General features: G+C 43.4%; 1 protein-coding gene across 2 annotated transcripts; it reads right to left on the bottom strand.

The window, feature by feature from the left end:
- Positions 1-4,479: 4,479 nt before the first annotated feature.
- ARL14 (ARF like GTPase 14) lies at positions 4,480-20,682 on the bottom strand. Of its 2 annotated transcripts, XM_084768738.1 has the most exons (5): positions 19,877-20,682; positions 10,445-10,560; positions 7,904-8,550; positions 5,200-5,340; positions 4,480-4,768 (listed from the first exon to the last, which is right to left on the bottom strand). In XM_084768738.1, the coding sequence occupies exon 1, from the start codon at positions 20,541-20,543 to the stop codon at positions 19,965-19,967; it is 579 nt and encodes a 192-aa protein (XP_084624864.1). In that variant the 5' UTR covers positions 20,544-20,682; the 3' UTR covers positions 4,480-4,768; positions 5,200-5,340; positions 7,904-8,550; positions 10,445-10,560; positions 19,877-19,964. The 2 variants fall into 2 exon arrangements, with proteins under 2 accessions (XP_084624864.1, XP_084624863.1); XM_084768737.1 differs by lacking the exons at positions 7,904-8,550; positions 10,445-10,560 and having other exon boundaries at positions 4,485-4,768.
- Positions 20,683-26,752: the final 6,070 nt, after the last annotated feature.

Raw genomic sequence — 26,752 nt, 5'->3', positions numbered from 1 at the left:
TTCCATTCAGTCTAGTAGCATTAAGCCAGACACTTTTTTTTTTAAATCCAGAGTTCTACATGGCTGTCCCTGCTTCTTCCTGAAAATGAACAGTTTTCCCTGAGTCTTCCCCTGTCCTCAGTCTGAAGATGAACCCATTATATAAAACTATGACCAAGTAAACATGTTCTCTTGTTAGCCTGTCCTTCGGTATGAGGTTGTCAGCTGTACCCTTTATGATGGCAGAAAAGGGCTCATCCCTTTCCTGCCTCCACAAAGCCCTGCCTAGAGTTGGACCAGAGTTATTGTGTACTTTTGCCCTCTGATCTGTCTCTTCAAGATCAGAGAGAAGGCTTTATCTCCTGGGACAAGCTAGCTAAGAGCCTTTTCTCCTGTTTTAACAAAATATGAACATATTGTTTATATTAGGAACTTTAACTTTCATCTATCACATATTTTGTAATATTAATTCCCAGGCTGGCATTTGAGCCTTTCCCATGAGGCCTCTTTTGGTGAGACAAGCCAATGTATCACACAACACTGTAGCCACACGATGGTATCTGAGTATCTGACTCATGTTAGATATGTGAGTGGTGACTTTTGGTTTGGGGGGAAAGGGCAACAAAGCAATGTCAGAACTCCATGGCTTCTTCACTTCAGAGTCAGTCTTTGATCATAAGTATAGATGTGTGGTACTTCAGGGAGCCTCTCCATATATTATACTAATGAGTTAAATGTATAGAGAGTCAATTTGTGATTGCCAAATAGGGCCTTTTAATTTTATCATGGTCTCTGTATTTTGCAGTTGAGGGAAGGAAAAAAAAAAGAAGCTTTCTCTTCCTCCCATCCTAAATGTTTTCTTTCTTTTGCTTCTTCTTACATTTCTGATGAATATCACCATGAGTTTGGGTTTTTTTTTGTTTGTTTGTTTGTTTGGTTGGTTGGTTTTTTTTTTTCATTAATTCACTATGTTATAATCCATTACCATTTGTATTTATTTATTATTTTTGGATGTTCCAAACCTTGCCAGACTTGGCTGGCAGAAGGCCTTTTATTTGCTCCCAAAAACTTTTGACCCCCCTCCTGACCCGGTTTCTGTTCTATGTAACAGAGATTTCAGGCTCGCCTTACTCTTCCTTGGCCTAGATTTGAACTGCCATTTCTTCCAGTAGCTCTTCTTTTCTCAGAGGAGAATAATAGGGAAAAACCAAGCTTTACGTCAGAGGGGTGCTTGTTATAGCCAGGAGCCACTGCCTCCTGGCCTTTCTTGTTTCCATTTTGACATGTCCCTTTGTTTGGCAGGATGGTATTTCACCCTGGAAATGTACCTTTAAAAGTCTCCAAGGGAGAAGCATTTGGGCTATCCCAATACTTTTCTATTTCAAATAATGAGGAACCTTGTACCTCCGTTGCCTTAGGTCTATGTTCTTGACTCTTGAAGGAAGATTCCCACAGGGGAGAGTGCTAGACTAAAGGAAAGCCAAATGTAGTTTTGTTCCATTTTGTCAAGTTCCCCTCCATGGGGGAAGATGGGGGAAATGTGTATGACATCTACTGTACAACAAAGAGGCTCACTTATTAGAGGCATTATGTACTTGAAAACCATTGGGTAGATTTTAAGTGTTCTCATCAAGTCCCTTGGCTCGATCAGCCTTCCACAATGTATGCTTGTTTCAAGGCATGGTATACATTGTACATAGGTAGAGTTTTTATCTACCAGATAGGAAACAACTTTTGTGGGTTTGGTTTTTTTTTTTTACATTTTTTATTTTTAAAATGTGTATGTGCATGCATGTGTGCATGTGCACGGGTGTGTAAATGTATGTGTACATGAATGCAGCTATCCTCAGAGGTCATAAGAGGGTATCTGATCCCATGGAGCTGGAACTACATGAAGTTGAGCCACCTGATGTGGGTGCTCTTAATTTCGGAGCCATCTGTCCAGCCTTATCACATAGGTCCTCATGTGATTTATTGATTAAATGTAAATAGGAAGAAAAATCATGTCTGCAAGATATGCACCAGAGGTTAATTATATTTCTCTGCCTTCCTGGCTTTCCAGTATTTTAAGCTACGTTTCCGATGGAAAAAAAATTCAATTTTGTTAAACAACTGGTTTCCTGTTTCTTAGCCATGCTTTGACTCCTGCATACAGTGGAAGATCGTTTGAAAGCAAGAATTATGCCACGGTGTATGAGAGAATTACACCATCACAGACACACAATACAGAATTCTCACCAAGAATTGGGGCTCAAATATATTCTAAAGGCCACAGTTGGTGTTTTTCACAATTAAGGTAACTGAGGGTGGAGCTGTGGCTAAGTGGTTAAGGGTGTATACTGCTCTTGCAGAGGACACGAGTTCGATTCCCAGCACCCTCCTCAGGCAGCTCACAACTGCCTGTAAGTCCAGCTCTGAGGAGATCTTAGGTCACTAAGAATACCTGCACATGCAAGAATATACCCACACAGAGACAAATACATGCAATTAAAATATAAAATAAAGGCCAGTTATTGTGTTATACTCCTTTAATCCCAGCACTCAGGAGGCGGAGGCAGGCAGATTCTGTGGATTTGAGGCCAGCCTGGACTGCAAAGTGAGTTCCCGGCCAGCCAAAGCTACATAGAGAGACTCTTGTCTCAAAAAAAAAAAAAAAAAAGAAAGAAAGAAAGAAAGAAAACTCTTAAATAAAATATATATGGAGACAATGAGAAAATATATAGAAAGGTGTAGGACAGACGTCCTAAAGTTCGAAAGCCTTAAAGCACGTTAGCAGTTTTAGCTTTTGTAGTTCTTACTGTTAAAACTTGGTCACAGCGCCCCCATGTGCCCACACGTTGCATATTTCTGGCCTTCGAAGGGATTTCTCACACTAATGTACTTGAAATGAAAGTTGTAGGGCTATTTCTTTTACACTCGCAGAGTATATAGAGTATGAGGAGGATTGAACAGCTTTTAAGAATCTGTGTTTTGTCTCTGACTATAAAGGTAATACATAATCACAACACAGAAACACAGAGGCTAAGAGGCAAAGGATTCTGGGTTCAAGGTCATCCTAGGCCACAGAACAAGAAGACGGGGAAAAGAGTGGAGGAGGAAGGCAGGATGGCGACATGGCTCCCTCGGTAAAGCCCTTGCGGAGAAGCTGAGCTAGATCCGGGAACTCAAGGAAGGAAGCAAAGCAGAAAGGTGCCCAGCACGCCTGTAACATGAAAAGATGAGATCCCGGGGCTCGCTGGCCAAACCGGTCCAGCTGAGTCGGGAGACCTCTCCATTCACCGAGACACACTCTCAAAAGTAAGCGGGGATGGAGAGATGGCTCGGTGGTTAAGAGTACCTGTTGCACCATCATGGACCAATGTTTCAATCCCAGCAACTGTGTAATAAGAAAGCACCCTGTAAAATGTCTGTACCTCCATCTCTGAGATATTTGATGCCCTCTTCTAGTCAAATGTCCATCCCGTCCCCCCCCCCCCCTCTCTCTCTCACACACACACACACACATACACCAGGGCCAGTGAGATGTTTTAGCTGCTTGCCTTCAAGCCTGAAGACCAGAGTGCAATCTCAGGGACATATATATTAGAAGGAGAGAAATAATAATTTCAAGTTGTCCTCTGACACCCCCACAAACAAGTCATAGCATGTGCACTCACCCCCAAACCACCCCCCCCACACTAAGTTAAATAAGTGTAATTCTAAAAACAAATAAATAAGATATATATCTCAGAAAATAAACAAGGTGGAGAACAATTAAGATATACACTAGTCTCCACAGGCATATGCATCTGTGATAATAATAATAATAATAATAATAATAATAATAATAATAATAGTAATAGTAATAATGTTCTGTAGGGCACAGTGACAGAGGAGGTTAGAGGCTAGGGCAACCTAGAGTGCAAGATCTTGCTACAAGGAATGGAGTGGGGGAGGGGAGATGGAAGGAAAGATGGGCAGGGGAGGGAGAACTGGCTCTCACTGTCCGCTCACTGTACAAAGTTTAAAATACTCTAGCTATCCATAGTGCAACTGCCCGGGCACTGTCCATGTTTTTAGTTTCCACCTAATATAATCGGTTTTTTTTTTTTAAATTTTAAAATTTGAAATCGAGGTGTCTTGTAGAGATTAAATTTTAGGACAAATATAAACTGTATCTTTTGCTTTTAAATGACCAGAAATGAAACGACACGACCAGGAGGCGTTTCCTGTGGTGAAAAGCAAACGGTATCTTGTCACCACAATCTCTCCTGCTCTTTATTAATAGACAACTAAAGAACACAGAATGCTAGTGGGGAAATGCCTCAAAGTAAAAGAAAGCTAAGCTGGTTTCGGAACATCATACCATTTTGTGTAAATTAAGGGGCCTCTGTGAAGATAAGTTTCCTATACTAGGACAATTAATGTTTTCTCCAATGCAAGTAAACACTTATTTTAAAGTTATTTCTTCTGTGTGTGTCTGTGTGTGTGTCTGTGTGTGTGTGTGTGTGTGTGTGTGTGTGTGTGTGGTTGTTTGGGGTAAGAAAGTATGGAACATATAGATTCACAATTAAATGTACTCAATAACTTTAAATTTTTTATTTTTCTTTGAATATGTGTGTAATTGTATGCATACACACCACACGAGTACAGGAACCTATGGGAGTCAGAAGAGGGAATCGGATGCCCTGGAACTGGAGCTGTAGACAATTGTGAGAAGTCATGTGGGTGCTGGGAATCGAACCCTGGACCTCTGCAAGAGTAACAAATGCTCTTGACCTCTGAGTCATTCCTCCAGCCTTGTGTTCACCTACCTTTGAAAAGTAAAACGAAGGAAAGAGAACAAAGAAGAGAAGGGGTTTATTTAAGCAGAAGTAACCCAGACATCCCCAAAATTCCCTTTTCATATAGTGTTGAGGGTTTCACTGCAGGATGTTTTTGTCTGTTTGTTTTAAGATAGGATCTCAATACGTAGCCCTGACTGGCTGGAACTTTCTAAAGTGCAAGGCTCAAGGTATATGCCATTATGCTCAGCCTTCATTTGGACTTTGGAGTTATATAAATATTCTACAAACTCAAAAAAATTAATAATATTAATGCAAAAAGGTAGAATTAAACCTTAAAATTCAAATAGTAAAAAAAACAACTTAAAGTCAGCATATCTATAAAGCTAATCATACACGAAAATCAATGCACATGACTTTTAAACAGAGCATTGTGAATAAGAACAGAAAGATTTACCTTTAGGTAAGCCTTGACTTTCCCTGAGGGAGCTTGCTCAAGCTGGGGGGGTTGGCACAGTGGTTCTGTAATGTTTGGTTGTGTTGTTGTGTTGTAGGACAGCGTAGAGAAAACGTATTGACACTTTGGGGAATCAGGGTTCTGTGTAAGAGAGGGGAGACACAAATAAGAAATCGGTAAAATAAGGGAAAACTTGTTGGTCTGGATTCAGTGCAGAGGTATCAGAACGTGTGTATGTTGCAGGATATTTGATCACAATTATGAACCCCGAGATTGTGTTGTTTACTGGAAAAAAGCTATTTCTAGTTGCGCTGTGGCTCGGCCCTAGCACTCACCTTTAATCCAAGAGCTTCCTGCTTATTGTGAACAGGATTAAGTAAAGTCAACCACAGGTTTAGAGGCAGAGCAAGCAACCAGTTGACAGGGAGCGAACCTAGGAATAACCCATAGAGAGTAAGAGGAAGTCGGGTGCATGGATAGAGCGACACACAGGAAGTAGAAGGAAGGGACATTGAGTTTGAGGGCTTTTTGAGATGGTGTGGAGAAGGAGCTCTTCCTTTTTTCCTTTTGGGGTGTCGGCTGAGGAGGAACGTCAGCTGGGTGCTTTCTCTCCCTCCCTGACCTAGCAGGCTTTTACCCGGGCACCGGGTTCCTGAGTATTTAATGGTAAAATGAAATGATTGGCAGCACTGCCTGCATGTGTGGCGCCAATGGGTTCTTGATTTTACTTATCTACGTCTCCCTCAACCAGTGATCGATGTTCGGTTAAAATGAGCAGATAATAATCACTGTTTGGCTTCTAGATACATTCCCAACAAAAGAGACCAAAGATTTTTGGAGAAATGATTGATTCCAGCGCTGAGGAAGCCAGGCAGGGCAAGTCTCCAGGTAACCCGGAAGAAAGCCCCAGTGTTTCTCAAGCAAGGAAATACTCAGAGAACCTGTGGGTTGGACATATTCACTAGCTTAAAGGGTTTTTTCACTGGGAAAACTTGGGACAGTTTGAGCATCTGAGACTAGTGTCAGGAGAGCACACTGGAAATGTTTCTACACAGAAGGGTTTGCTCTGCCGCGTGTCTTCTCAGAAAGAGGCCAAAGTGAGCACTGCGCAACAGCTGGGGACCCTGTGAGTGGAGGCCTTCCTGCAGCCTTTTTTGAGCCAGTCTGGGAGAATAACTGGAACGCAAAGTTATGGGCCCGAAGCTCTTCTCTGAACTGAAGAAAATGAAAAAGAGGCGTAGAAATCAAAAGACTTTTCTGCCAGGCAGAGGGACTTGTAGCCCTTTGTTGCCAAATTAGAACAAGAGTCCAGTCTTTTTCTCTCTGCATGAACTTCGAAGAGTGTATCTGGGTCCCATGCAATGGGCTTACATGTATGTGTTTATAGACCACGAGGTTTTGATTTTACAAATTGGAATCAATGTATCGACGGAGATCAAATTTTAGAACAAATGCAAACCATAGCTTTTGCTTTTAAATGACCAGAAATGAAACTACATGTGTAGGAGGGGTTTCCTGTGGTCAAACAGTTGGTAACCTGTCACCACAATCTCGCTTTCGTGTTCTTAATGAACAGACCATTAAAGTACAAGGGTCTCTAGTGGGAAAATACCTCAAAGTGAAAGAAACTCAACCTGATTTGGAAACACCATACCGTTTGGTGTCAATTTAGAGGTGTGTATGAGAGTAAGTTTGTTGTACCAGGAAACTGATGGTTTCTCTATGGAAGCAAATACTTATTTTAAAGTTATTCTGCCTCTGTATAGAGCACACGCTCTTTGGCTCAGGCCAAGTTTCTAATACCCAATCATGTTGCACTATTGCTTCAGTCTCGAAATCTAAATGTCCCTTCCATGTGTGGGGTACGGGAAGCCTGCAATAGACAAAGCAGGTGTTCAAGGTCACCACCAAGTGCTCAGCCTAAAGGTCATCCCAGGCCACAGTCTGTTTGCTGTAGAATCCCAGGACTACTTTCCTGCTTTATGGAGGCAAATTCCAGCTCCAGGCAACTGAGTGGTCTGCCAGGAAGCGCGGGATAAGATGAGCAGTGAATTCTTTGCTATGTCGGGCAGCTGTTTAAGTTAGCTGAGGACTGGAAGCATTTGCCGTTTCTCATCTTCCAGTAGAGATTGTGGAGATTGTAGCCATAGAGCTTGAACTCCGGGAACACAGAGGGAAGAGCTTGGATAACATGTACAATGCACAGTGATGAAGGAGGAAGTCAGAGCTGAGGAATCTACAGTTCTGTTGAACGTATTGGGTAGCCAGGGAGAATTTAATTTTTCTTTTTTTTTATTTAAATAATTTATTCAGTTTACATCCTGATTGTTATCCCCTCACTTGTATCTTCCCATCCCCCTCCCTCCCTCCCTCTTTCACCCTATTCCCCTCTTCTAGGCTTGTAGTAGAAGAGGACCTCCTCCTGCACCATATGGTCACAGCTTATCAGGTCTCATCCTGGTAGCCTCCTTCCCCTTCCTCTGAGTGCCACCAGGCCTCCCCATCAAGGGTAAGTGGTCAAATAGGGGGCACCAGAGTTTGTATCTGAGTCAGTCCCTTCTCTCCACACAACCATGGAGAATGTTCTGTCCATTGGCTAGTCTGAACAGGAGGTCTAGGTTTACTGCATGCATTGTCCTTGGTTGGGTCCAGATCTACCAGATCTGGGTCCTTCTATCTCCCCATTCTCCTATACCTCTCTCACCTGGAGTCCCAACAGCAAGTCCCAGCATCTGTCCCAATCCCCAGCTGAGAGAAGACTCTCAGAGGGCATCCATGTTGGGCTATTATCCAATTATAAGTGAGTATATACCATGTGTGTCTTTCTGGGTCTGGGTTAACTCACTCAGAATTATCATTTCTAGTTCCATCCATTTGCCTGCACATTTCAAGATTTCCTTAATTTTAATATCTGCATAGTATTCCATAGTATAAAGGTCCCACAGTTTCTTTATCCATTCTTCAACTGAGGAATATCTAGGTTGTTTCCAGATTCTGGCTATTATGAATAAGGCTCCTATGAACATGGTTTAGCAAATTTTCTTGTTGTGTGCTGGAGCATCTTCTGGGTATATTCCAAGGAGTGGAATAACTGGGTCTTGAGGTAGCCCTATTCCCAATTTTCTGAGAAAGCACCAGATTGATTTCCAAAGTGCTTGTATAAGTTTGCACTTCCACAAGCAATGAAGGAGTGTTCCTCTTTTTCCACATCCTCCCAAGCATGTGCTGTCACTTGAGGTTTTGATCTTAGCCATTCTGATGGGTGTAAGATGGAATCTCAGAGTCGTTTTGATTTGCATTTCTCTGATGACTAAGGATGTTGTGCATTTCTTTAAGTGTTTTTCAGCCCTCCTGTATACAAATGAGAAAGAACTTAGGGAAACTATACACTTCACAATAGCCACAAGTAATATAAAGTATCTAGGTATAACTCTAGCCGAGCAAGTGAAAGACTTGTATGGAAAAAAAACCTTCAAGTTTCTGAAGAAGAAAATTGAAGATGACATCAGAAGATGAAAAGATCTACCTTGTTTGCGGATCCGGAGAATTAACATAGTAAAAATGGCCATCTTACCAAGAGCAATTTACAGATTCAATGCAATCCCTATCAAAATACCTACACATTTTTTAAAGACCTTGAAAGATCAATTCTCAACTTCGTATGGAAAAACAAAAAACCCAGAATAGCTAAAACAATCCTGTACAATAAAAGATCTCTGGAGGAATCTCCATCCCTGATCTCAAGCTGTACTGTAGAGCAACAGTGATAAAAACAGCATGGTACTGGCACAGCAACAGGCTGCTTGATTAATGGAAATGAATCAAAGACCCAGAAATAAATCCACACACCTATGGACACTTGATTTTTGACAAAGAAACCGAATCTATACAATGGAAAAAGGTTAGCATCTTCAACAAATGGTGCTGGTCTACCTGGATGTCTGCATAGAGAAAAATGCAAATAGATCCATAACTCACGCACAAGTAGATCCATGCACAAAACTCAAGTCCAAGTGGATTAAAGACCTCAACATAAAACCAGAGACACTAAATTGGTTAGAAGAAAAAAAGTGGGGAAGAGCCTGGAACTCATTGGCACAGGAGACAACTTCCTGAACAGAACTCCAACGGCCCCAGCTCTAAGGTCAGCAATTAATAAATGGCACCTCATGAGGCTGAGAAGCTTCTGTAAGGCAGAAGACACTGTCAACAGAACAAAGCGACAGCCTACAGACTGGGAAAAGATCTTCACCAACCCTACATCTGACAAAGGGCTAATATCCAAAATACATAAAGAACTCAAAAAATAAAACACCACCAAACCAAATAACCCAATTAAGAAATGGGGTAAAAAAGAAAAAAGAAAAAGAAAAGAAATGGGGTTCAGAGCTAAACAAAGAATTCTCAACAGAAGAATATTGAATTTAACATTCCTAAGCAGATTGTAGGCAGAGCTTGAATAACACTAGATTGCAAAATACTGATGTTTGAAAGGAGGTATGGCCACAAATGTTTTCAAGCATGCCTGTGGATACATGGCGATGGGAGAAGAGATCATGGAGGAAGAGTATAAAGGAGAAAGCTTATCTTTATGAATATACAGGGAGTGGCAGTTTTGGGGTACAGTGTCTACTGTAATAACTGATTCAGGTAAGGGTCAATGTTTTGGCAGTGTCCACTGTAACAACAGGTAAGAGTCATTTAGTGGGAGGCTTTTAGGGAACAAAATACTCACAAGATCTCAAAATATTTGTCATATCAAATGAATTTCAAATTACTTATTAAGAACTGTTTGCAAGCAGCTGAGTGTGGTGGGGCACGCCTATAATCCCAGCACTCAGGAGGCAGAAGCAAGCGGATCTCTGTGAGTCCAAGGCCAGCCTGGTCTAAAAAGCGAGTCCAGGACAGCCAAGGCTAACACAGAGAAAACGTGTCTTGAAAGAAAAAAAAAAGAAAGAAGGAAAGAAAAGAAAAAGAAAAACGAAACAACAACAACAACAACAAAACCCAAAACCGACAACAACAAAAGAACTGTTTGCAGTATGGAGAAAGTTAGAGGACACTACATAAAAAGAAGTGACCAAATGTAAGTGCCGCTGTGATGAGACAAATGGACATTGTAACTTCCTTATGGGTGCAGTGGGAGGTACAATTACATTCATGGAATACTCTAACTAAAAATGCTTGCCCAGAATCCAATTAAAGCATTAGACAAATCCAAACTGTGGGGTATTTTATAAAATACCAGAAGCCAGACCCAGCGGGCAGTCAGTTGTAATCGCAGCAGATTGGGAGCCCGAGGCAGAAGGGTTGTAAGTCTGTGACAGTCCTAACGATCTTGACAGCAACAGCAAGACTCTCCTGAAAAAGAAAATGTGACCAAAAAAAAAACCAAAACAAAACAAAAAACCAAGAGAACATTACAAACTAAAAACCAATTACAGTAGATCCTGGGTCAAACTAATTCTATAATTGATCATCAAGAGAAATTGTTATTATGGGCTGTTAAATAATATTTAATAATTCATCAAATTGTTTATATTGTAATGGCACTGTAGGTACACAGAGGTTGATGTGTTGGGATCATTGCAACTCAGAGAGAGAGAGAGAGAGTGTGTGTGTGTGTATGTGTATATGCATATGTGTGTATGTGTGTGTATGCATATGTTTGTATGTGTGTGTATGCATATGTATGTATGTGTGTGTATGCATATGTGTGTATGTGTGTGTTGTGTGTGTATGTGTGTGTATGTGTGTATGTGTGTATATGTGTGTATGTGTGTATGTGTGTATGTGTGTATGTGTGTGTATGTGTGTATGTGTGTGTGTGTGTGTGTGTGTGTGTATGTGTGTAAAGGGGAAGAGGCAGACAGAGAGAGAGAAAGACAGGCAAGCAGACAGACAGTACAAGATATGACAAAATTGTAATGTTGAGTAGAAAATAAATGTTCAATTTACTTTTCTTTCCACTTCTCTAAATATTTGCATTTTTTTAACTTGAACTGAGTCCTCTCCTTCCTACCTGTTCTAGAGTGACTCAAATTTGGGCACTGGGATTGGTGTAGATGAAAGGTCAAAGGGCATCTGTGAAAACAAGGAGTCTGGGGAAAGGAAGGTTTGGGTGTGTCAGATAGCAGCCAGACACATGATCTAGTTTATTGTGGGTAATTTAACTGTGATGCTTCTTTCCGCAGTGTTCAAAACTCAACAGCTTACCACAAGAACAGTTGTCTCTTATTGTCACGGTTGTAGTTGCAAAAACTGAGTCCGAGTGGTAAACAACAAAATAGTGACAAGGGAGAGTTCCCAGCCGGCTTGGGCTCTAAGTCCATGAGCAGGTTCCTTGTGTAGAAGCACGGGCACTCGGTGTCCTAAGCTGGAACAGGACCACAAGGGTCCCCACTCATCTCTTCTGAAGCCTGTCAAGACATTACTTTGGGGTTCAGGGCATTTTTTTTATGTTTTTCAAAAACCTTCTGCCTTACACATAATTCCAGGATGTAACTGAGTCCCTTGGGTCTTACAGCCTACCTTCAAGAAAGGAAAAGAAAGAAGAAAGTCAGCCAGGCCATGTTGGTGGTTACATTCCTTTAATCCCAACACTCAGGAGGCAGAGGCAGACAGATCTCTGTGAGTTCCAGGCCAGCCTGGGCTACAGAGTGAGTTCCAGACCAGCCTGGGCTACACAGAGAAACCCTGTCTCAACATGCAGCTCTTTCCCAGCCCCAAAAAGTCAATAGAAAGTAGGGGTACTGAGATGGAAGGCTCCCTCAAAGAGGATTTGTGGAATATCTCTGCACTTTTAAATGGATAGCTAGACAATTTAGAGTCAGAGCTGGAGAGACAATGGCTCAGCAGATCTGAGTTCAATTCCTGGGCCCCACATCAGGCAGCTCACAACACCGGCAACTCTAGCTCTGGGGAGTTGCAAGCCCTGTGGCCTCTGTAGGCACCTGCCCTCAGTGCACGTACCCAAACCCGTACACCATAACTTAATAAACAAATAAATAGAATTCAACAGGTTTGAAGACTCAAGAGAAGTGTATCCTAAGCTGGAAAAACAGGAGGTTCAATGACCCTGGGGCCGTCACAAGCTGAAGTGACAGACAGACATGGACGCAGATGTGGCTGCAGCAACAGGCGGTACCAGGTCCTGCAAAGTATAAATGGGGGCAGAATAATATAATCTGATTCTCAACTTCAGAAAACCCTCTGGCCGGGATCCTTGTGGAGGGTGTGGCCACGGATTGAGAGTGGATGGGTTTGCAATATTGTGGGAATGACAAGTGTTCAGAAGAAATGGGTTTTTAATGTAGAGTTGATACTCTTTGCTTCTGGATGTAGGACAAAAAGAAAAAGAGAAACTGTCTTCTGGGTTTTGTGGCTAAGAAGCATCACGGCCCATAAGTCATATTTGGATTATAGAAACAGAATAAACTGCAAAATCTGTACGAGCCACGTATTACTTAACTCACTCATAACACTTAATGGCTATCGTCTATTAAAAGCCTGGAAGTCATAGGACTGGGGTAGGTAACTGCGGTGTGCTGTTGGTAATAGTTGCTATGTTACTGTAAGGGCTTTTCTTTTTTCTTTTTCTTATTTGAGGTAAGTTTTCACGTATCCCAAGATGGACTCAAATTCACTGTGTGGCCAAGGATGGCCTTGAACTCCTGATTTCTCCTGCCTGCACTTTCCTAGTGCTGGGGTTACAGTCGCACACCATGGCACCAGCTTTATGCAGTGCTGGGAACAAACTCTACACTTTAGATTGCTAGACAGGTACTCTACCAGCTGAGCTACATCTCAAATGTCCCCCGCACCTGATTTGCTACAGGGTCTCACATAACTCAAGTTTACCTTGAACAGCTGTTTCTGCCTCCCTAGTGTTAGGGCTGCATGAGCTCATGCTTGGCTTCCTCTCCCCTCCTATGGGGCTCGAACCTACGACTTCACAAACAGTGGTTACCATGAAGCCATGCCCCCAGCTGGTCCCCATATGAATTCTGAGGAAACTAAACCAATAATATTTGTGAAAACCCTACTCTTCTGTTTAAGTCATCTGATAATTACCTTTATATGTGTGTGCTTTTTCAGGTTTGATGTAACTTAACCCAACAATATAAACATTAACATGAGTCATAATGGTTAAAACTGCTGGATGCAACTCCCTGTGACATTATATGGATTTGCTTTAAATACCCACTAGCACTGCCAAAGGAGAATTCTCCCGGCTGTTTCTTTCACTTTGATATAAGTGAAGCAGGTGTGGTGGTGCATACCTGTAATCCCAGCACTCGGGAGGCAGAGGCAGGTGGATCGCTGTGAGTTAAGAGGCCAGCCTGGTCTACAAAGCGAGTGCAGGACAGCCAAGATAGCATAGAGAAACCCTGTCTTGAAAAACCAAAAAAATAAAATAAATAAATAAAAATAAAAAGAGTTTGAGTCTAAGGGGCTGGAGATCTGGCTCAGTGGTTGAGTGCCACCTGCTTTTCTGAAGGTCCTGAGATCAATTTCCAGCAATCACATGGCAGGTCACAACCCTCTGTAATGTGATCTGATACCCTTTTCTGGCCTACAGGTATACATGCAGGCAGAACACTGTATAAATAATAATAAATAAATCTTTTTTTAAAAAAAGACTAGCCTGGGCTACATGAGATGCCATTTCAGAAAATAGTTCCAGACCAGAAGACTTCAATTCCTTTTTGCTCAGGAGCTGCCTTTGCCTGACAGCTCCTGTCAATTCTTCTGTTTCCTGTCCACCCTCCATGCTCCCATCCCCCACCCTGCCTGGGGTCATCTCCAAACCCACAGGCCTAGGTCCAGTGGCCTTCAAATGTGCTTTGATCCAGTCATCCTTGACTGGTGACGCAGTCCTTCCCTCTCCCACTTCCCGCTGCCCTCTGCCATTTTCCGGTCTCTCTACCCACAGGCCTGGTCCAGTTGAATGGCTAATCCAACAGCAGTTCTTGCACAGGCCATCACTAAAGGAAGCCGGGGCATCATACCACAGAGAGTCCACAAGCCTAGGCCGAGTCCCCAAAACCAAAATCAATAGGGGTGGCCAAGACAACCTGTCTCCCGTCAAACTCGCTTGTCTTTATGGAAGCTTTCTCCCTCATGAAAATTGCCTCGATGAACCCCAGGGCTCAGAATTTAAAAAAAAAAAAAAAAAAAAAAGAACAGTCATAAATTTTGTCAAAGAACTCAAGTAATTTAAAGAGGACACAAACAAAAACTTCACTGGACTCCAAGATAATAAAGATAAACTCAGTGATGCCCAAGACAATACAAATACAAGGCAAATGAACCGACGAAAAAGGAAGTATGTTTTGTTTATATTTTACTCTCTACTATGCCCTGGAGTAACTGTACAAGGGAACGTTATATTAGTTAGCTGCTATTTACTTTTGTCTGAAGAGTGTAAGAATTATGCTTCAGCTTTTCAGCCTCGCTGCTTCCAGAAGTCTCTCCCATCACTGCCAGGTCCACAGCACTGTGCTGCTGCTTCTGCCTCAGTGTATAACAGGCACAAGAGAAAAGTCCATGGTATTTAGCATTTCCGTGAATAAGTAGGTTCTGGCTGCTTTTGTCTCAGAAGCAGCTATGTGAGATGACAATTTGCTCCACTATAGGAACCATGTCATAATCTCCATGCTACCTATAGCACCATAGGGTAAACCTTAAATATATACAATACAATTTATTTAGGCATAAAAAAAAATACACAGATGAAGAGCCTAAAAGAATGCATTAGCAGAACAAAGTAAGTCTCAGTGGGTAGCCCAGCTCAATGGTAGAGTACTCACCTACCATGGTATGAGGCCCTGGGTTCAGCCTCCAGCACCATTCCACAAAAAACAAATACACTGTATAGAGGAAATAAATAAAAGTATAATAAAAAAATCAAAGAATGAGTATGCACAGCCTCTTTCATCTATTAGGAAGTATTTAATATCATCTTCAGCTTGTCACCTACTCTTCCCTCAAATTTGAGCGTCTGTGTGTGTGTGTGTTGTGCATATGTCTATGATGTGTGTACTGGTATATACACATATGTACTTTATATATATAGTCATATATGTGTACTATATGTAGTACTCTATGTATAATATGTACATATTACTATATGTGATATATATAATACATATTGCCATTTGTGTGTCTGTGTGTCTGTGTATGTGTGTGTGTGTGTGTGTGTGTGTGTGTGTGTGTGTGTGTACTAACTCATTCACCATGTTGTTGGGTAGAGAAGAGTAAGCTAGGGGAGAGAGTAGGCAGGAAGGGAAGGCTGGCTGAAGGGAAGGCTGGGCTGAAGGGAAGGCTGGCTGAAGGGAAGGCTGGCTGAAGGGAAGGCTGGCTGAAGGGAAGGCTGGCTGAAGGGAAGGCTGACTGAAGGGAAGGCTGGCTGAAGGGAAGGCTGGCTGAAGGGAAGGCTGGCTGAAGGGAAGGCTGGCTGAAGGGAAGGCTGGCTGAAGGGAAGGCTGGGCTGAAGGGAAGGCTGGCTGTAGGGAAGGCTGGGCTGAAGGGAAGGCTGGCTGAAGGGAAGGCTGGCTGAAGGGAAGGCTGACTGAAGGGAAGGCTGGGCTGAAGGGAAGGCTGGGCTGAAGGGAAGGCTGGCTGAAGGGAAGGCTGGGCTGAAGGGAAGGCTGGGCTGAAGGGAAGGCTGGCTGAAGGGAAGGTTGGGCTGAAGGGAAGGCTGGCTGAAGGGAAGGCTGGGCTGAAGGGAAGGCTGGGCTGAAGGGAAGGCTGGCTGAAGGGAAGGCTGACTGAAGGGAAGGCTGACTGAAGGGAAGGCTGGCTGAAGGGAAGGCTGGCTGAAGGGAAGGCTGGCTGAAGGGAAGGCTGACTGAAGGGAAGGCTGGCTGAAGGGAAGGCTGGGCTGAAGGGAAGGCTGGCTGAAGGGAAGGCTGGGCTGAAGGGAAGGCTGGCTGAAGGGAAGGCTGGGCTGAAGGGAAGGCTGGCTGAAGGGAAGGCTGACTGAAGGGAAGGCTGGCTGAAGGGAAGGCTGACTGAAGGGAAGGCTGACTGAAGGGAAGGCTGGCTGAAGGGAAGGCTGGGCTGAAGGGAAGGCTGGCTGAAGGGAAGGCTGGCTGAAGGGAAGGCTGGCTGAAGGGAAGGCTGACTGAAGGGAAGGCTGACTGAAGGGAAGGCTGGCTGAAGGGAAGGCTGGCTGAAGGGAAGGCTGGGCTGAAGGGAAGGCTGGCTGAAGGGAAGGCTGGCTGTAGGGAAGGCTGACTGAAGGGAAGGCTGGCTGAAGGGAAGGCTGGCTGAAGGGAAGGCTGGCTGAAGGGAAGGCTGACTGAAGGGAAGGCTGGCTGAAGGGAAGGCTGGCTGAAGGGAAGGCTGGGCTGTAGTGAAGCTGGCTGAAGGGAAGGCTGGCTGAAGGGAAAAATAGTAACTGGTAGGGAAGTGGATGCTAAGATAAGGCATGGCCAACCCCGTACATTTCTGGAGAATATCAACACTGATTTGAGGAACACTTGCTGTTAAGGAGAGAGTTTCTAATGACAGGAAATTACGGCTTTATCAATTTGCCATACCTTAAGAATGCGTACACTTACTACAGTAAGCACACATTACCCAAGCTTCTAGAAGTTTCCGTATTTTTCCAAACTGTTTTCTTTGAGTTCTGTATCATACTAAGTTGACTAATTCATATTATCATCAGGGACAAATGTCGCATTCTCTGCTTAGGTATCCTGCACTGAAATTAATGAGTGATTTAATTTTAGGACTAAATTTAAAAAAAACACACAGAAATTGTAAGGGAGGCTATGTATGAGGCTTTAGGCGTTTGGTGAAACTCAGGAAGGAACGCTGTCTGGATCTTTACATCACCATCCCAGAGCTCCCTGAAATCACAGACAGATCTTTCTACATGTTTCTTGTATCTGTTACTAGGCTTATTTAGTGTGCATGGCTTCTTGTTTTTCTAAGAACTTTCTTGTTGTAGTCTCCGCATTGCCTAGAGTTCCCCCATCCCTCTCTTACTTGAGATCAAACCCAGAGCATCCTGAATTGCTGGTAAAACTACTCTACCAGGGAGTTATACTCCCAGCCCCGGGGCTGGAGAGATGGCTCAGTGGTTAAGAGCACTGCCTGCTCTTCCAAAGGACCTGGGTTCAATTCCCAGCACCCACATGGCAGCTCACAACTGTCTGTAACTCCAAGATCTGACACCCTCACACCAATGAACATAAATTTAAAAAAATAAAAGAAAAAAAGAAAAAGAAAAAATACTTTAAAAAAAATACTCCCAGCCCCATTCTTGCTCTGGTGTGGTAGAAGCTCACTGAAGACGGAGGGGATATTCTTATCTTTAAAACAACATGGTAACAAACAGCAGAGGCCTTTCTTGGAGTCAGACACCCCTGAGTTCCGACCCTGCCTCTGCCAATTTCTCAGTTAAAATTAATGGGGAAAAAAAGGTGGGGGGAGAGCACGAATTTGAAAAAGAACAAGGAAAGGTATATGGGAGGGCTTGGGAGGAGGGAAAGGAAGCGAGAAATGGTATAATTATATTTTAATCTCAGAAAAATTTTTGAAAGGAAAGAAGTAGTTCACTGGAGAGATGTCTTAACAGGTAAAGGCACTCGCTGCCAAGCCTGTGACCTCAGTTCAGTCCCCAAGACTCACACGGTGGAACGAACTGACTCCTCAAAGTTTGGTTCTGACACCCCCCTATGCCTTAATGTAATAAATTTTAGAACTAGTTTATGTATGTATGTGTGTGCAAGATTTGGCTCATCTTGTTTATCCTCTCTATGTACTATACACCATGTATATAGTGTATATATAGTACATACATGAATAGGATATATAGTACTATACATGTATACTATATATAGTACTGTAGTGCTATATATATGTACTATATACACACATGTTCTATATATAGTACTATATATACCATATACACACATATAGTACACTCACATATATACACACTTACAGAACATATGTGTGTATGTCAGTTCATTCACATCTGTAGACTGATATGATAATGCTTATTTTTCCCCTCTCAGGGCAGTTGTAGACATTAAGTGAGAAGACATGGGAAAGTGTTTGCCTCAATGACTGCTCTACACAGGTTTAAACCATAGGTCACCATCATTATATGTTTTCCTTACTCAGATCATACTATAAAGCACAGAAGGATCGTTGCTGAGCAAATAATAGCTACAAGGAAGAAAGAAAAATGTAAAAGCAATCCAGGGATCCAGGACAGCCTAGGCTACGCAGAGAAACCCTGTGTTGAAAGACAAAAACAACAACAACAACAAAAAATCCAGGGGCTTTCACCCTTTTAAGATTCATTTTCACTTTTACTTACATGTGCATGTAAGTGTGCGCCAGGTATGTGCTGGCACCCAGAAAAGAACTGGGGTTACATGCAGTTATAAGCTCACCCAAAACTAATTAGGAACCAAATTCAACTCGGTTGGAAGAGTAGCAAGTGCTCCTAACAGAGCAGCCATCTCTCCAGCCCCACACTTAATTAAGCCTTTATTTCCCTTTGTCATCTTAAGATCTGTAACCACTGGGGCTGCTGCGGAGCTCAGAGGTATTCTTCTCCTCAAAGGAGGCTTGCTGCAGTGGAGAAGAGCAAAGGGTTCCTTCCAGGGCCTCTCAGAAGCTTGGCTCCTCTCGTGGAGATTCTAACTCCATCAGCAATTCCTTTGCTGCTCACTCTCCCTCCCCATCCCTTGGTCACGACGGCTTTGGAGAATCACCTCGTGATGGGACATTCTGTTGACTGGCCTACCGCCTGTGTAGGGTCCCTGGTAGCTAGACACCCCCTTCAATGCCATCTCATGTGAGGAAGTGTTTCCTCTCTCCCTGGGTGTCTTGTCCTACAATCACAGGAGGCAAATGCCCCCCTTGCTCCAGCCACCAGTGTCATGTCACTTCGCCCAGTGAACTGCAAGGTCTCTGAGAGCCGAGTCTGGCCCAGCTTCCTTTTTGGTCAGTACCAAGAGCGCCTGGGTAATGGGGGTGCTGAACTGAGTCCCCCTGAAGCAGGCCCTGGGGCTGCAGCCTAGAGCAGAGCACTAAACTAGGCTTTGCCCCGCAGGAACTGAGCTGAAGTTCTTTGTTTAAGACTCAGTTGGGGGCAGAGGGGTGTGTGAATATGATCGACAGACATTGAACGAAATGCTCAAAGAATTAATTTAAAAATATATATATATATATATTTTAAAAAAGACTCGTTGAAGAAAGTTACCAACAATAGATTTCAAAAGAGGTGACAGAATAGATTCTGTTTAGAAAACAAAGATTTCCAAATAGAAAACAAAGATTTCCAAAAGGTTAACATTAATCTTTTCCCTCTTTACAATGTAAATTTCTTTTGTTGTGTTTTCTCACCACTAGGGTATTACCCAGGAACAGGGTAGAAAGTCAATACCTGTAACAGCTGGAAACTATTTGGAAAAAAAAAAAATTCTGACTGTATAAGCAAACAGCTATTTAAACTTTACTCTGGTGGTCATACAAAATGAATAAACATTTATGTAGTTCTAAAGATGACTTTCAAATCACCCAACGTGCTACCCTTTTCAAAATTTACATTCTTCAATCTCAACGACCCCACAGTTTGCTATAAAGTTCCTTCCTCCTTTAGCTGAACAGGACGAAAAGCTCCTGAAAAGTTTGCTGACTCGTAACTTACTTTTTCCATTTTACATGGGGGAAATAAAACAGAACTCCCCTTTTCACTTCATCTCTGTCTCTCAAGAAGCTGACACAGTTCCACGGCCTCACTTCTGCTTGAAGAACGCTAAGGTCTCTCTTGTCTTCAGGCGGCTTTTCACAAATTCAGTTAATTTCCTGAACCCGTCATCCAGCCCTTCTCCGGTGACCGCACAGCAGGGTTGCACATACCAGTTCCGGTCGCTGCACAGCTTCTTCACCTTGAACATTCTGGTGATATCCTCGGCGCTCAGAGCTCCGGGAAGGTCTTGTTTGTTGGCTAATACGACGACCGGCGCGTTTTTGATGTGTTCATTCTTCAAAATGTGCTTAAACTCTTTGCGGGAGTCCTCCAGTCGCTGTTTGCCGTCGGAACAGTCCACCACGTACACCAGCCCGTGTGCGTTCTCACAGTAGCAGTCCCAGACTGTTCGCATCTTCTCCTGGCCTCCCACATCCCACACCGTGAGCGTAAACCCGCTCTTCAGCTGGACCATTTCCACGTTGAAGCCGATAGTTGGGATGGTTGCGAGAGTCTCAGCAAGCTTTAATCTGTAAAGCAGGGTAGATTTCCCAGCTGAGTCGAGCCCCAGCAGGAGAATGTGAGCTTGCTTGCCGTCGTGGTTTTTAGAGTTCAGCAGACCCATTTTGGGCTTTTTCCTTCCTTAAAGATCTTTTCTTTTGGCCAGAGACAGTGTGTCCCTTCCTGATCTTGCATGAAAAACGTATAGGAAGAAAGAGAGCAAGTGGCACAGTTGCACCCTGAGAGCAGCTTCCTGCCTTCGTTTATATTGGAGCTTATCGACTTGATTATAGGCAAACTGTTTTATTTGCGCTCCCAGCCAATCCTGAGGAATCTGTGGGAGTAACCAGCAGGTATCACAGTGGCTCAAAGGGGACATTCTTTGTGAGTGAGTAGGGTTAGGAGTGGCCCAGTGCTGTACAGCTTTATTCTCTGAGGTGTAAAAGTTTGGAGGAAATCAAAGACTGAGACATGCACACCGACACTCGCTGCAGAAATGGGCACAGCCTTTTGTTTCAACTAATATAAACTAAACTTTTTTTTTTTTAGAACGACCCTTCTCTCCAGTTGTAAGTAAGTGTGGGGCTGTCCAACTGCCTGGAGAGTTTATCTCTGGGTATCTGCAGATTACCACAGATTACTCACTAGGAACCTCCGAGCCCTTCCTGTTTATCGCAGCCTGGGTCTCAAGAGCCGAGCATCACTTCTTGACTCTTCCAGGCAACGAATTCACACTGTTCACAGAACCAGATCTCCCCAGGGAAATTTTTTTTTTTACCCAAACACTTTTCAATAAAATGGACTGATTAAAGGTGCCAAACTCGTATTTATCTCATCTTCTTCCCAATATATCACCAGAGTGATGGTAAAGGATAAAAGAGAGGTGATAGCGCATGCCTTTGTTCCCAAGCACTCAGGGAGGCAGAAGCAGGAGGATCTCTGTGAGTTCAAGGCCAACCTGGTCTGCAAAGTGAGTCGAGGACAGCCAAGGCTACACAGAGAAACCTTGTCATGGGGGAAAAAAAGAGAGCATATAAAGTCATCAGAGGTTAAGATTTTAACAAATATTCTAGAAGAAGATGAGAGATAACTAACTGGTCTAGTAGGATAGAGTTGAGGCTTGGGGACAGGGGTAGGGTGTGCACTGGACAGGGGTGTTGGGAAGAGTACACAAAAATATTCCTAAAACAAGAAGCAGATAAGATAAAGGAACTCAGAAAACAAAGACCAACTCCTGAAAACTTATTTTTAAAAGTAGATATTTTAAAGCCAGGCAGTGGTGGGGCACGCCCTTAACGCCAGCGGACGCTTCGATTGTGTCTAAGTCATGAACGAAGTAGAAGAAAAGGCAGAGGGGAGGACATGGAAAGTGTGAATACCAATTAAAAATAAATAGATCAATGAAACAACACAAGCAAGGCGTGTGGATCTCTGTTACTCTGAGGCCACTCTGGTCTAGATAGTAAGTTCCAGGCTAGCTCTAGTGCCAGGGATACATAGTAAGACTCATTACAGAAAGAGGATAAATAAGTAAATAATAAAGAAATGAATAGCCCAACGATTTGGGAAGGTGATTGTGGGCAGTTTGCTAAAAGCACTGGGCATTGGCTGGGACAGGTGGTGATGCGGTTGATGTGAAAGTGGGATGACCTGAATCCAGGTCCCCAGACAAAAGCCAAGTGCAGCAGCATGTGTCTATAACCCCAGCTGTTTGGGGAGTGGGGAGGCTGGGTGTGGAAGGTCACTGGCTGTCCAGTCCAGCTGAACCAGCAATCTCCAGAATCAATGAGAGATTACCTTAAAAATTAAAGTAGAGATCGATAGAGGAAGACACCCGAAATCAGCCTGCCCTATGTGTATGCGTACACACACACACACACACACACACACACACACACACACACACACACACACAGCCTTTAGTGATCCATGATAAATATCTTGAGGGCAAATGTGGAATTGTGGGTACGAATTAAGACATCCTTGTTCTAAGAGCATACTCCTCTAAGAGTGACAGCACCAATCGTGTCAACAGGCCCAGGCACATCACAGATGCACATCACGGTAAGGGGAGGGGTGTGTGTAAGTGTGGCCATAGTGTGCAGCTGGTGGGGTTAGGCGAGCAGTGTTGGGGTCTATGTACTGCTGTTGATGTGTAAAGGTAACTTTTACTCATCTGAAGTAATTGTTGTCTCTGAGGCTTGCTGCCTCCGTCTGCTAGCCTAGGCCTAGTCCTGGGAGCGTCTAACCTCCATACAATCTAGCCTTTAAGTTGGGCGAATATCATAGTTCAATGAATAGATGACTTTCTCTTCTAAAGAAGGGAATAGGAAAATTTCTTTCTACTATTTATTGTCCTGAACCCACAAATGTTTCAACATCCTTTGGTCCTCTCTCAAAACACACATGGATTCTCTTGTCTCAGATAAACCCAAGGGAATCAAGCCATTTGATTACTTGCAAGTTGTTCTTAGACTATGCAAATAGGTGGAGGATTGTAATTGAGTCACTGTTGCGCTTTCTAGTGTCAGAAATTTGGGGAGCAGCGAGATGGCTGAGAGAGAAAAGGCACTTCCCACCCATCCTGGCATTCTGTGTTCAGTCCCTGCATCCATATGGCAAAACAAAGACCTAAGTCCTGAGAGCTGTCCCCTGACCTCCAGGTGCACACCCATGTACACACATAAATAAGTAAATAAACATATTTTTAATATTTGTTTAAATGCAGACAAAAAAAAAACTCTCAAAAGTTTTTCTTACCTTGGGCAGAAGAAACAAAAAGGTCCTAAACTAGAAGGTCACTTTGTACTATACCTATTGTGTGGACTAACCAAATGAAAAAGAAACTTACTTCTTGAAAGAAAATGCAGAGGTAACATTGTGAAAATTAAGGTCAGACCATTTCCAAGTTTTCACTTTCCTAGTCTCTTCCTAGGTCCTTGCTTGTCTCCTTTTTCTCTCAAAATCGAAATTTTGGGATTACTAGACTATATTATAGGCTAAAGTAATGTGGTTGTCACAGTCAGGTGGTGGTGGTGGTGGTGGTGGTGGTGGTGGTGGTGGTGGCGGCACATACCTTTAGTCACAGCACTTGGGAGGCAGAGGCAGGTGGATCTCTGTGAATTTAAGGCCAAGCCTAGGCTACACAGAGAAACTTTGAAATTCTTGAGAATTTCACAGAAAAATTCTTGGGAGAAAAAACAATAATTAAAACAAAACAAAACAAAACAAAATGGGTTTTCACCCCATAACTTGGCTTTAGCCTTTGTTTTGTTTTGTTTTGTTTGTTGCTTTATGATGTCTCGCCCCCACACACCTGCCCACTGAGTTGTGTGGCCATACGTACCAGCTTTAAGGTTGTGGATGACATAGTGCCAATATGATCCTGGCTGTTTATACTGATTAATTTAAAAGTAATCCCAGGCTGAGTGATGTAAGCCAGTATCCCCAGCACTGGGGAGGCAGAGGGAAGACGGCGGGAAGGAAGTCTGAGCATACCTAAGCGACACAGATTCTGTCTCAAAGACCACATTCATGCTAACAAAAGTGAGCCGTTCTGCCCAAGTTTACAGTGTTGTAAAAAGAAACAAAAAGACTACTGTATATTTTGGGCTTTGTTGTGTGTTTTGTTTAATGTTACCTGTGCCTGTTTCTGCGTGTGCCTATGTACACGTGAGTGCAGTACATGCGCCTGTTTCTGCATGTGGGTATATACGTTTGAGTGGAGTACATGCTCCTGTTTCTGCGTGTGGGTATGTACACGTGAGTGCAGTACCTGCAGAAGCAGCAGATTCCCTGGAGCTAGAGGCACAGGTGTTGTGAGCTGCCTCGTGTGGGCCGTAGGAACTGAACGCGGATCCCCCATCCAGCAACAAAGAGCACCAAGAGCTCTTAACCACAGAGCCGTCTCTCTAGCCCTACATCATCTCTAAAGAGCATCAAGATATTAGTTGTGGGGAAAAAAAGGAAACAAAGGTACACTTCTTTTATGCTTGCATCATTTTCACTAGAATCTGTACTTCTCAGCAGCAAGGACCTGGGAACTATGAAGCATCGTTGGCGTCTATCATCAAATATAAACAACATTTAAGAGCCGAAAAGTTGCCATAGAGACATCTATATGGCCAAGAGAGTTCATTTTTAAAATTCTTATTTTACTAGAATACCAAACTTAGCAGTGACAGCTTGTTTCTCCTGTTGAAGGTGACTCTGTAGTTTTCTTTCCTAGGATTTGTTGCTAAACAGAAAAAGACATTTTGTTTTGTTTTGTTTCTTGAGACAGAGTTTCTCTGTGTGTAGCCTTGCCTGTCCTGGGCTCCTTTTGTAGACCAGGCTGACCTCAAATTCACCGAGATCCACCTGTCTCTGCCTCCCAGGTGCTGGGATTAAAGGCGTGCGCCACCACCGCCTGGCCCAACAGACATTTTTGAACCGTACATTTGATCTGCTTGTTAGTGTTCTCTGTTTTATTTCTTTTGAGAACCTTTCAATAAAAATAAATAAATAAAATTCATAAGAAAGACATTAGTTGCCATCCATTTGAATCTCGGCATGCCGTTCTGAAAGGTGAAACGCAGTGTTTGCTCACATGATCATGCAGGAAAAGCCCAACTTCAGCCATCTAGGATGTGTCCTAATAAATTACTTAAAAGTATTAAGTAAAAGTGATTATATCTGAGCAAAACTAGGACTTAGAGAAACAAAGACATTATTATTCTATCGCTCTCTTCTTTACCTTCAACAATTCTTATAATAAGCACAAAGGAAACAATAACGGCCGTAAAAAGATTGATATGGTTAACTAATCATATGATTAATATGACTGAGTCCCCAAAGTCCATAAAGGATATACCAAAGTACGAAATCAAGTTAAACACCTATGCAAACAGTTGTTCATGTACCAATACTCCCCGAGGACAGTTTCTGATAAGACATTTCAAAGGGAATTAAAAAATAACTAGGGATGAAGGCAACTGGTAGTGTGAGATGGAAAGCAAATGTTATTACAATTAAAGAGGCAGTGACCCAGTCAGTCAGGCCACCAGCCAATGTGGGAGTGTGGGCCTGGAAAGATGGCTCTAGGTCAAAAGCATTTGGGTCCTTTTATTTATTTATTTATTTTAACAGACTCACTCTTTATTGGACATGCTAACGAAAGAGGTTCAGTCAGAAAGACCAAAGCTCATGTCATCATCCAATTTCTCAGATTCTTCCTTCTTTGCTTCCACTTTCCTCTACTCTGCAGGGCCTTGGGGGGGGGGGCAGACTGTCCCCTGGCTCAGCTCCAGCTGCTGGAGTGGGCCCACTAGCCCCTATGTGCAGATGAGGCTCCCAATGTTGACACTGGCCAGGGCCTTTGCAAACAAGCCAGGCCAGAAGCATTCAACATTGACACCAGCCGTGTGTGTGTGTGTGTGTGTGTGTGTGTGTGTGTGTGTGTGTGTGTGTGCATATGTGTCTTAAGACAGGGTTTTTCTGTGTAGCCTTGGCTTTCCAGGATTCACTTAGTAGACCAGGCAGCTTCAAACTCACAGCAATCTGCCTGCCTCTGCCTCCTGAGTGCTGGGATTACAGGCATGCGCCACCATGCCCTACACCAGCTGCTTTAATGAGGGCAGAATAGGTGCAGGCAAGCTCAGAGACACAGGCCATGTTGTAAACAGCCAGCACTGTGTTAGTCACCTGATGAAGCGAGGAACTCACCCAGTGTTGCCTTACTTTCCTGGGAAGGTCAGAGCACCTTGGCCACAGCTGAGAAAAGAGGCACTTGGGGTCTTGTAGAGAAGTGCGTTTCCTACCATCCATACTGGGCAGCTCACAGTCATCTGTAACTCCATCTCAGGGGATCCACTGCCCTCTGCTGGCCACAAAGGGCATACACAGACTTAGACATAGTCACACACAAACACACATACATACACACACACACAGAGTTACACACACACACACACATACACAAGAAACAGGGCATCCCCTAGGCCCCATGCCACCGCTACAGGGTGGCAGGTTTTCTTCCAGCAATATAAAGTAATGGTCAGATGAGACAATTATTTCCTCAAAGATTCTGCAGTTTCATATTATTCTGTCTTAGTGGCCATCTTCACCTCAGTGCAGCTAGAAACTCCCGGTGAGTTTAAGAAAATAGTTAAGCCTTCCTGAAGCATGAGAGCGCTTGGAGTTCTGGTCCAACACTCTGAAGGCAAGGGGGCGGCTCGGATTCAGCATGGGGGAAGCTCTGGGATTCCCAGCCTTGCTAAGTCCAGCGCAGACTTCACACGCGTTCCTGGCTTCTAGTCAAACTACATCCTTCTCTTTATGACGAATCTGCACAAG

Source organism: Acomys minous (genome assembly GCF_964271855.1).
Source record: "Acomys minous genome assembly, chromosome: 19".
NCBI lineage: Eukaryota > Metazoa > Chordata > Mammalia > Rodentia > Muridae > Acomys > Acomys minous.
This window is presented reverse-complemented; position numbering and strand designations above follow the sequence as displayed.